This window comes from Schistocerca gregaria, chromosome 1 (genome assembly GCF_023897955.1).
Source record: "Schistocerca gregaria isolate iqSchGreg1 chromosome 1, iqSchGreg1.2, whole genome shotgun sequence".
Classification (NCBI taxonomy): Eukaryota; Metazoa; Arthropoda; class Insecta; order Orthoptera; family Acrididae; genus Schistocerca; species Schistocerca gregaria.
The window spans coordinates 1,016,927,783-1,016,940,005 of NC_064920.1; the positions used below are offsets into that span (position 1 = coordinate 1,016,927,783).

The 12,223-nt window shown below is 40.4% G+C and overlaps 1 protein-coding gene across 1 annotated transcript in view; it reads left to right on the forward strand.

The window, feature by feature from the left end:
- LOC126278903 (uncharacterized) overlaps positions 1 to 12,223 on the forward strand; it is a 131,465-nt gene that overhangs the window by 75,507 nt on the left and 43,735 nt on the right. The window contains exon 7 of the mRNA XM_049979181.1: positions 1,758 to 1,931. Coding sequence (XP_049835138.1) covers positions 1,758 to 1,931 — 174 coding nt within the window. The remainder of the gene's footprint in view (positions 1 to 1,757; positions 1,932 to 12,223) is intronic.

Here is a 12,223-nt window from a genome sequence, read left to right on the forward strand (position 1 = left end):
ATCGAGGTTTGCTGATGACATTGTAATTCTGTCAGAGACAGCAAAGGGCTTGGAAGAGCAGTCGAACAGAATGCATAGTGTCTTGAAAGGAGGATGCAATATGAACGTCAACATAAGCAAAACAAAGATAATGGAATGGAGTTGAATTAAATCGGGTAATGCTAAGGGAACCAGGTTAGGAAATCGGACACTAAAAGTAGTACATGAGTTTTGCTATTGTGGCAGCAAAATAACTGATGGAGGACAAAATATAGAGGATGTGAAATGTAGACTGGAAATGGCAAGAAAAGCATTTCTGAAGAAGAGAAGTTTGTTAACAATGAATATAGATTTAAATGTTACAAAGTTTTTTTTTTGAAGGTATTTGTCTGGAGTGTGGCCATGGATGCATGTGAAACAGGGATGTGTTGCTACAGAAGAATGCAGGAGATTATATGGGTCAATCATGTAGCTAATGAGGAAATGCTGATTAGAATAGGGGAGGCAATAAATTCATGGCACAACTTGATCCAAAGAAGGGATAAATTGATTCGACACATTCTGAGAAATCAAGGGATCGCCACTTTAGTATTGGAGGGCGGTAAAAATTGTAGAAGGAGGCAGAGATGAATACAGGAAGCAGATTCATAAAGAGTTAGGTTTCAGTGGTTATTCAGAGATGAAGAGACCTGCACAGGATAGAGTAGCATGGAGTGTTGCAATAAAACAGTCTTCAGACTGAAGACCACAACAACAGTTTACTCCTCCTTATGAAATTTTTTTTTAATCATTCTGACACTCTTTCGACCTCCATCAGAGTCTTTGAACTTTTGGAACCAGAGAGACATCAGTAAAGAATTTGCTAGATAAATGATTGAAAAATTCTGCACAAATGGGTAAAGTTCAAAGTATCAAAGGTATAGTATAACAGATCATTGTGCGTTAGCACTATTACTGCTGTAGCTGAGGTAAATAAAAATGTCCATTTAGTCAAGTTGTTTTTACAAAGTACATGGAGGTAACATTACAGTCAATCACTGTATTTATTTGTGTGGTTATAAGAGTAAAATAGTCATATGTGCATGGCAGATGAAAAAGTCTCTTGTACTGTGTGTAGTAGTCATGCTTAGTGTCAAAAGTTTGTGAATGTTGTTTAAAGGAAACAAACTTGGACAGTCACATGAAAGTTAATCCATGTCATCTATTTATAATGGTGAAGGGGCTAAATGTGTGTGTGTGTGTGTGTGTGTGTGTGTGTGTGTGTGTGTGTGTGTGTGTGTTTTCATTTTTGAAGGATCACTTAGCTTGAAAGCTAAGCTTTTTCTTTAATTCCTTTTGACAGTTTGGTGGTCCCAGCAATAGCTTCTATGGATGAAATTAAGCTGCTGCGTATTTCTTTGAACAAATTTTATCAGCAGAAATATATTGGCTGAAAGGGAATAGCTTGTCAAAGAGGATAAAATAGAAACTGTTACTTTTGTCAGAAAATTATGTGACTGAAAACTAAGATTTGGTTGTGTTACTGTAGTGATTATGAGATGACTGTGTTATAGATAAAATTTAATAGATTTGTTCCTGGAGACTACTTATTTTACAACATTTTGTCTCAAAACAATCACACTTGAAGAAGAGTGAGTCTGAACTTATATTGAAAACCAGTTGAGTGAACAGTAGTACATTAGCTGAGAAGCAGTAACCTGCAAAAATGGATTTTGTATTTTAGGTACTCTTCAGATGTTAGGTTTTGTTTTTAAATTGTGATTTTTTTTCCCTTGCAGATTCACCTGTGTGCATTTCTATAGTTTATAGCATTTTTACCTCCATGAATCAGGCTATCAATACTAACCTCAGAATCAAACCACTGATCACATTGCTGTGTAGAATTTATGATTATAAACTGCAGGAAGTTCTGTCATTTGATTTGGTGGATTGCTTCCTCAGTCATTTGAAATGTAAGTACAGTAATTCTAATTTTTGTTTTTCATAAATTTTTAATCTGTAGTTGAGGAGACAAACATTTTACTGTGACATCTGTGTTTACTTAATGTTGAGCTGGGTTTGAAATAATTTTGTGAAAAGAGGATCATTGAATACATAGTGTTTAAGGGACTAAACTAAATGCTCTCACTCACTTTGTGCATGGCTCATCACTACTACACCTTTTATTATGACTGTCTCTAAATACAAGCTTTATTAATAGTGTAAGCCTAGTGCATAAGCTGTATGTGTGACGAAGTGGGTTTGTTGAGTCTCAGTATGCTTTTCAAGATATAGGAAACAAAGATGCATTGGTGGAAAAAATTGTGATTGACTTTACTATTGCACAGGCTGTACACGAAAATCATTCACAGTGAGTCACTTACAGAGCAGTGCAGCTGCAATTATGTACTGTCACTTAGTTGCAGACAGAAAGAGTTCGTAATCAGAGTGTTCGGTAAGTGCACGGAAGCTGCTTTCTAGCACAAGTCTCAAAATCACCATGGACAGACAGAGTGAGGAAAGTGTCTGCCCACTTTATGAATCTAACGAGGGTTGAAACTTAAATAGTGGCAACTATTTATTCACAACCAATACAAAAGAGTTACATGCTTGCATCTGTTACTGTCCTTCAAAGTAGACACCAGGTTTGTGTAGAACCCATTGCCAGCGATGTGAAAGGCGTAGTATACCGTTCGCAGAGCCCGTTCTGTTGACGGTGCGAATGGAGCGGTCAAAAGTTATGGTGATTCTCATGTACGACTGTTCCTCCATAGCAGACTGTCAATACACAGTATTACTGTTTGTTTCTGGAGCATCACCTGTGACCAGCTTTGCGAAATAAGCGGCAACACTTTCTGCGCAGCCTACCCATTATTTTGCACTACAATGTGCAGGCGCATACAGCAAGCTGTGGCTGCTCCGTTCGGTTGATGGGACTGGGAACTACTGTACCATCCACTATACTCCCCGGACGTAAGTCCTTGTGACTTTGATTTGATTCTGAAGATGAAGGAAGCACTTCATGGCATTCGCTTCTGAAATGTTCCAGAGATTCGACAGGCAGTAGACCACTCCATTCACGCCATCAACAGAACAGGCTTTGCTAACGGTATACTAGGCCATCCACATCGGTGGCAACGGGTTCTATACAACGCTGGTGACTATTTTGAAGGACAGTAAGAGGTACCTTAAAATAAGGTGAATATTTTCGAGTCTGTGTGGCTGTGTGATAGAATGCTTGCCTGGCACATAGGGGTCCCGAGTTTGATTCCTGACTGATGCATGTTTTTAAACAAAGGTGCTTGTCGTAGGAACATTTCTGTGAAGCATAGGGAGGAAAAAAAAAAGTAATTTTTTCCTTTCTTAACAACTTTAAATCTTCCATAAAACAATGGCAATTACGATACATGATTAGAAATAAGAAGGTATGCATTTTTCATAATAATAATAATAATAATAATAATAATAATAATAATAATAATAATAATAATAATAATAATAATAATAATAATAATTTGAAATGCAAGAACAGTAATTTTAAATTTTTCTTTCGTAGATATTTGTTCTTTGTTCCATAGAATTTTTTCCTGTACATGCAATCCCCAGAAGTAGCTTGGCTGTTGTAGTTGCGAGAGGCATTGCAGTTTACCCACCTGAATAGCCAGATGTGTTTACAGGACTGCTTCTTGGATGGGAACGTGCACCGACCCTGGATTGAATCTGCTCGGTGGATCAATGACAATGAGTTGGTGTGTCAGCCAGCCTAGATGTGGTTTTTTAGGCAGTTTCCCATGTTTCACTGGGAGAATAATGGGCTGGTTCCATTTTCTGCCTCAGATATATAAACATTTAGAACACTTTCTCACACTTCCACACTAACTTTACTCTTTACACAGACAGATGGGGTACATTGCTTCTGTTCTGGGGTGTGAATAAAAGCCAATGACATTGGCTGTTTGGTCTTCTTTAACACTAGCATCAGAATCAGAACATTGTGTTTTATGCCTCTGACTTCAATATCTTCTGGTGAGAATACAAAACCATTCCCCCATTTAAAAGGCACACAAGGTTAGATATGTCTTTTTTTAAGTCTGTGCCTTAGGGGTTTGATGGTGCTCGGAAGGCCAGCCTAAGAAATGAATGACATTTCTGTATTGGGATTTGTAGACTCCTAGATTAGTATGCGTCCAACATGTCTGTTGGCTGCTAACTAGCACCTGCCTTAGTTGTTACTGGTTGTGCTGTGGGAGATAAACTGCCTACATTGATCCTGGACTTCCAATTGCGTCTGGCAGTTACGATGTGGGCAGAGGTCATAGGGGTGTGAGAGTGGAGGCTGGGACTAGGGTTATACTTACTGGGTGAATGGGGGACAGGCAATGGGCATTCACTGCTAGAGCCCTTGAATGACAACGCTGCGGGATAGCAAGAGCTGGCTCATGGGTACTGGGCCAGGCACAGGTGATCTAACAGTGTGCAGTAACTGCTTCTGTGCAGTTGCTTCTTCAGGCTGCAGTCATTAATATGGTGGAACTTGTGTTGAAGCAGTTCAAGGCATCCTCAGATGCTGATACCCTTCTTCACTGTAGTTAAGTTTTGAACATCATGGAAATCCCTCGTCCTCTGAGTTCAGTTGATAGCTGGATGGGTTGAGACGGTGGTTGAGCATTGTATTCAGCACTTTGACAGAACTGTTCAAAACTGAGACAAACTGTGACCCACTGTCCAGCGCCTCTTTGCCAGAGATGTTGGTCAAGACCTGGTAATGCTACATATTTTGTGTTGCCATCCACGACACAAATTTGAAGTTGGGGATAGCATCCACTACTAGCAGCCACATTGCCCCTGGAAAGGCTGTGCACAATCAGAATCCACCTGCTCCCAAAGGTGCTCCAGTTTAGGCTGAGGGGAGAAATGCTGCTCTGTGGCTACCTGGTTCTAGGTACAGTAGTTAGAGGTCTAGACCATTCCTTCGTATCTGCAGGAATGTCTGGCCAATATACCACATTTACCCGACTTAGAGATTTGCTGAGGTCAACATTTTATCATTGTGTAATACGGTGGTACAGGGGTTCTCTTACATTCCTTTTGAGGCTTTGGTACTTAAGTTCTTGCAGAGATGTAATTTGATGAGAACAGGAGGGTGAAATGGTGGTTTTGTGGCACCAGCTTGGCCGAATTTGGGGAGGATAGTGGCTCCAGGAAGTTACATATAAGTGCACACTCTGGCGCAGAGTGAAAAATTCATTCTCTATATAGCTATCATGTTTAAACTGTACTTTAGCTCAATCTAAGTATTTTCGGAACTGACATGACATTATGAATGGACAAATACAACAGTACACACTATACGGGGGGGGGGGGGGGTTGACAAAAAAGGAGAGGAGTAGGGAAGGGCGGGCGTGTTTTCAGAGAGCGGTACACAAAGAGGATGAAGGGTAGTTTGTTTAGCTCTTGGCCACAGTTTGGTGGTGGCTGTTCAACCTGGTGGATAGCTGTTTGGTTGTTACACCAATATAATGCACAGTTTTTTTATATCAGCCACTGCCAAACTGTGGCCAATGGCAAAGTATGCTACCCTGTGGCACAACATGCAGATGAACGTAACATGAACATGCTTGATTTCAATGGCTGATTCATAACCCGAGCCATCTGGATGCTCCCCTCCACCGCCAGCTCTTCTGAACTGTGTAGATAGGATTTACCCTTACAACACATTCTCTGCTCCTGATATTGCCTACGGTAACCTACTGCCCCTGCACCCTCCACCCAGCAGTTTCCAACACCTCTTTGGTATCATGTCGTCCTTGCTCACATCCTCTCTGTGGGCCACCCTCTGACAATGTACCCACCTGTCTTTTCCCTTCTCTACTCATCTCCTTTTCTGCCCCCTCCCCACCTCCCATGTGCCAGACTGCAACTCAATGTGTTACCTTTACAGATAGTAGCAATCTATCTTTTCTTTATATTGTGGAGATAATTAATTCTTAACATCAATATGTTTCGCACTGAACATTTGAAATGCAGCACAGTAAATCAAATGTGAGATCCAGCAACTGGTCTATAGCACGACTCGTTTATTTTCAAGGTTGCCAACAAATGATGATGATGAGCACTGTTAGCCCAAAATGGCCTTATTTCCACTGATTCAGCACTAGGTTCCCAACAGGATAAAACATCGTTGTTGATGAGTATGCTTAATGGTAAAAACAGTAAATTGAAGTGATTGATAATGGATGCAAATTACAGCTGTGACTCTGTTGAGAAATGTGAATCTACACTTTCGCAGTTCACATTTGGTTCATGCCAATAGTACAACATAAATGGTTATTCATGAAGCAGAGGCCACAAACAACTGTGCAGCAGGAAGAAAATTTGATGTCACAGAAGTGAATGTTTGCAGGTGGCATCAGATGAAGAGATTGCTGGTTCTATACACCAAACTTGCAGGTGAGCAATACGTGGAATGTTGCATGAATCAGAGCAGCGGGTTGTTGAACGAAGGTAAACAGGAATTTTCCAACTGCATCCATCTCTGAACTCGAAGCAAGTACGAGCTGGTGGTGATGATGGTTAGAGTGATGGGGCTCATGTTATGACGTAGAACAACATTAGTTCAGAAAATTGCCACAATGTTCGGCGAAAAACTGCTTGCCCACCAGCTTCATACAATCTGTTTAAGAAAACATTTCAAAATTTTGCAGTAGATAGTGCTAACATTCTTAGGCAAATCTTAAGATAGGTTATATCAATAAAGTAAATTGTAAATTTGATTAGTCACAATATCTTAAAAATAAAAGTTTCTTGAGGGTCGTCTTAGCAGCACCTTCATCGTAGATTTCCCCCAGTGTGCAAGGCTTGTAATGTAATGTACAGAGCAGTTATAATTAAACTTTTGCTACTTGAGCCAGAGTAGACAGAAAACTAATCACCATGTGGGTGCCCAATATTTTAGAAATGTTGTTGAGACTGTGTGCTGGAGACTTTGCATTTTTAGTAGTGATAATGTCATGGCTTGCTATTAGGCGCTGGTACTGGTATGGTGAAATTAAGGTTGAAACACAAGCGTCAGTGTGCAGTACAGTTGCAGTAGGTCAATATGGATCAACATGGACAAGGTGCTCAGGTCTTTACTTGTAAAGCTGTTTCATCAAAACAATAGCAATAAGGCTGCAGCTTTTCGTGTATATCGATGCATTACGGGAATAAGGAGAGGTGCTGTTGCTGCACTGGGATTAGAGAACGTGATTGATCCCGAGCAAGTTAAGGTCATGACAGATGCAGATAGTTCCATCTGTTTTCTTGCCTTTTAACTTGACAGGGTGGAGGTGATAACACACTGCACAGTGCTCTTGTAATGTGTCTAGTTGTGCCTTTACATGCTGTCACATACTGAAGGTTGTTGAGGGAGCACTGCAAATAGTGGCTTAAATGATGCTATTCAAGATCCTGGGGGAAAAAAGAACTTCTTGCACAAATGGCTGTCCATGATTCTGACAGAATATTTCTAGATTGTTGCACAAAATGGTACTAGACACTAGGTTTACATGTTCTTTAATTTTAAATCTGCAGAACAGAAGAGGATTAATCCCCCCCCCCCCCCTTAAAAAATTAAAATAATTAAAAAAATCAGGTGTTTTTGATTAATCTGTGATTAAGAATGTTAGTACTCGACATACTTTGCTTTGACTGTGATCTGACCATTGAATTGTATTATTTTATTACTGTACATAACCATCTACTTCCATGGTTCTTGAAGCTGCAGAGAGCTCAGAAGCCAGCATGTTTATATGTTGATGAGTGACATAGCAGTGCCCATATCCTCTTTAAACTCCACCTGATTGTCTTTGATGTTGTGTATCATCAGTAGTGTGCTGAGAGTAGCAAGTGTTGCAGGCACATGTGTGAAGCTGTTGGGTGGTATGTCATACTGTTGTTTATATGTACACCTTGTTTCCCTTCTTGCTGCAAGTATAGGCTGTGTTTGTTTTCTCAGCAGTTATGTGTGAGTTGGACAATGACAAGACTAAAGTTTTCCATCGACTACAAGTCACAACACAAATATGATCAATTTCAAAAACATTTTTAAATATTTTCTGTGCTGAGAATGCTCCCTCACAAGACAAATTAATTTTGACAGCATTGAAAAGACTAAGGTCAGATGTGCTCAGAGCCTTGGCCTGCATTACAACTAGAATTATGGAGTCAGGGTAGGAAATGTACACCATTTGAAAGAAACATTGCCTGTGCCACTGAGACTGAGCAAACCAGGCTGCATATGATGACTTACCCTATTCTGACTATCGTGTATGTGGCAGTATGGCTCCTACTCAGCATGGTGTGTGTGTGTGTGTGTGTGTGTGTGTGTGTTTTACAAAAATGCTTGGTCAGAAAATCATGTATACATCAAAAGATTTAGTAGGAAAAGCAAGAGAATGATAAATAGTAGGAGAACATGGTCTGACGGAAAGGAATCTATAACAATTTTGGACGGAGCATAATTGATACCACACTCAACCTGTCACCCCATCCTACGCATAGGTGGCAGGGGGGCCAACTTTGAATCTCTCAGAGGGAACACCCATTTTTTATTGCAGATTATGATTCTACGACAAAATATGTGTGTGTTTTGTGTGAAGCAGTTTCTTCGTTTTTGCCATGGGTAGTGCTGTAATCAGAGGAATGGAAATGGGTATATCATTGTAATTTACGACATGCTACTCAATGGTCCTTGAATATCCAATGGCACATGGGACCCCACCTCCATTCTGTGAGGGCAGGACAGGCCAATATTTTGTAACTTCTAATTGTAAACCACATTCACAATGTTGTATTGCTCTGATATATCTAACAGCTGACTACTCGATGTGCCTCCGTGGCCATGTAGCGAATTATGACGTATCATAACAGGCAGTACACTGCAACTGGAACTTGTGTATCATGCTGATAATGGGTTGGGTTGTTTGGGGAAGGAGACCAGACAGCAAGTTCATCAGTCTCATCGGATTAGGGAAGGATGGAAGGAAGTCGGCCGTGCCCTTTCAAAGGAACCATCCCGGCATTTACCTGGAGCTATGTATGGAAATCACGGAAAACCTAAATCAGGATGGCCGGATGCGGGATTGAACCGTCGTCCTCCCAAATGTGAGTCCAGTGTACTGATAATCACTCTAAGCATTACAATAACTGCGCCATGCTTCTTGCCTGCATGTTTGCCTATCATTTGGAGAACATAAGCACAAGGGAGTGATGAATGTTGCAATTACAGAAGAAAAAATCAAAATGATCCCCGATTTATGGAGAATGTTGGAGAGAGATGTTGAGGCTTTTGTTGCCTTGTATGCCGAGAGTTTTCCAGAGAAAGCTCAAAGCTCACTCTCATTCATTCTTGTACAATGTTGTGAACGTCTTTATGTCTGATGGCAGTTTACTGACCAGCAAAAGGAAATGAAGCAAATGTGTTACAGGAGAAACTAATGAAATAGCTGTACTAGTGGCAGTGCACCCACAGTTAAACACCCGGCAAATACACTGTGATTCCGGAATGTCCATAGGTATATTGTCACAGTACTGCATCGTCAAAAGTATCTGTCATACCTTGTGTCACTGCATTGGGAACTTCATGGCGCCTATTTCTATAACCAGTTAGTGTTTTGTGAATGAGCACATTAGCAAATGCAGATGACCCCCACATTCTCCCCTAGGTCACCAGATTTGATGTCACCGGATTTCCCTTAGTGGGGATATTTAAGGGATAATATGTACCAGCAAGTGCAAACAGGCTGCGAATACACGACTGTCCACATCAAAACTGCCTGTGCTTACATTCCCACTGATATGCTTCTATCCTGTCTATGGCCATTTGATAAGAGGATCACTAAATGTCTTGAAGTTGGCGGTGTTACGTTTTAACACTTAACTCAGTTGGAAAAGTTGAGTAACTTTTGCCTTGAGCCACAGCCACAATGACGCCTCAGGTAATCCTCTGTTCGATATGTCGGAGGAATGAAACATTGCAAATGGGGTTTCTGGTTCTACATTATGAAATACTGGCCTGTCCTACCATCAAAGCATGGAGGTGGGGTCTCACATGCTGTTGGACATTCAAGGGCCATTGAATAGCATGTAATAAATTATGATTGTGTAACCATCTCTATTCCTCCGATTACAGTGCTACCTCTGGCGAAACAAAGAAAATGCTACAGACAAAACATTTGTAGATTTTGCCATAGAATCGTAAGCTGCTATAAAAACAATGGGCAGAAGCCCACTTGGAAGATAGAAGAGCAGCCCTCATCCACTCAGCTGTAGATCATTGTGCAGGGATAACTTCGGCAGGTAACATCATTTAGTGAACTCATAGAATTGAACAGACAGTTGTTGTAATTGCTGTCGCTATGTACTGCGAAGTTTACCTATGATTATTTGCACTTAGCCATTTAGAGCCTTTTTTGTGTTATATTAGAAGCAGTGTTGCAGATTTTATTATTCACAGATCACAAAAATAAGTAAACCTTTTTCACACTCATAGCTTTTGGCCATTAAGCCTTTGTCAGCAGTACACACACACACACACACACACACACACACACACACACACACACACAAACCCAACTTGCACACACGTCTGCAGTCTCAGGGAGCAGAAACTACACCGCAGTGTGTGTGTGTGTGTGTGTGTGTGTGTGTGTGTGTGTGTGTGTGTGTGTGTGTGTGTGTGTACTGCTGACAAAGGCTTAAAAGGCTTAATGGCCGAAAGCTATGAGTGTGTGAATCTTTTTATTGTGCCTATTGCGACTCAGCATCTCTGCTTCCGTCTCTGGTATTGTTACATTCCATCCTGAATTTTCCATTGTTTGATTTTTAACTAATTTGTGTGACACTGTTACTAATTTGTGGGAGTGATGTAGAACCTTCGTTCTCTTATCCTGTTACCTGACCTTGTGGCATAGTAGTGTAATAGTGCCAGGGAGAAATTGTCTTAGCGGTGTACTGCACCAAAAGCCGTTTTAAGAACTCACAAACTCAGCCTACTGTTACAGCAGTAGCGACAAGGCCTTTATAAAACTGGCAATGAGGGTTTACAAAAGTCCCCCTCTTAGATAAACAAATAGGAATTAAAACTTTCTTCTGATCCAATCTGTAGTTTTCAAGATATGTCAGTGTCTTCGCTTAAAATGAATAGTCCATATAATGGTAAGATAGAGATTTTGAAAAAAGGTTTTAAACTGTAATGCATTTCCAGGGGCAGATACGGACTCGGACCACAATTTGTTGAGAATTCACTCAATTGAAGATATTAGGGATAAAATACAGGGAGTGAAAGGTTATTTATAACTTGTACAGGTACAAGGCTGCAGTTACAAAAGTCTGAAAACCTGAAAGAGAAGCCATAGTTGAGAGGGGGACAAGAGATGGTTGTGGATTATTTCCGATGTCATTCAGTTTGTACATTGAGCAAGCTGTGAAGGAAACCAAGCAGAAATTTAGACAGGGACTTAAGGCCAGGGAGAAGGAATAAAAACTTTGAAGTTTGCTGATGACTCTGTAGTTCTGTGAGAAATGGCAAATCACTTGGAAAAGTAGTTGAGTGGAGTGGGTGGTATCTTCTGGAGAGTTTATAAAATGAACATCAATAAAAGCAAAATGAGGACAATGGAATGTACTTGGAACCAAATAATGACGATGAGGAAATGAGACGCTATAAGTAGAAGATGAGTTTTGCCATTAGTGCAGAAAGTAGCTGATCATGGATGAAGTAGTGAGGATACAAAATGCAGACAAACACTAGCAAGAAAAACATTTCTGAAAAAGAGGAATTGATTGACATCTAATATCAGTTCAAGTGTTAGGAAGCCTTTTTTGAAGATTTGCATGGAGTGTAGCCTTGTATGGAAGTTAAAGGTGGACAGCAAACAATTGAGACAAAAAGACGATAGAAGCTTTTAAAATGTGGTGCTTTAGAATAATGCTGAGGATTAGGTGGGTAGTGGATGAGAAGGTACTGAATTTAATTGGGCAGAAAAGATATTTTCGGCTTAACGTGATTAAAATAATTGGTTGATAGGACACATCCAGAAACATGAAGGAGTTGTAGTCTTCAGACTGAAGACCACAACGTCAACATCGATAGAAATACTAATTATCTATGAGAATGGGTGCAGCTTTATGAACCATTTCGAAAGAAAAGTTGCTTGAAGGTCACAATAGAGTTCTTGAGTTCATTAACTGCTAGGAGTCCATCTTACTTGCTTTGCATTAGAAC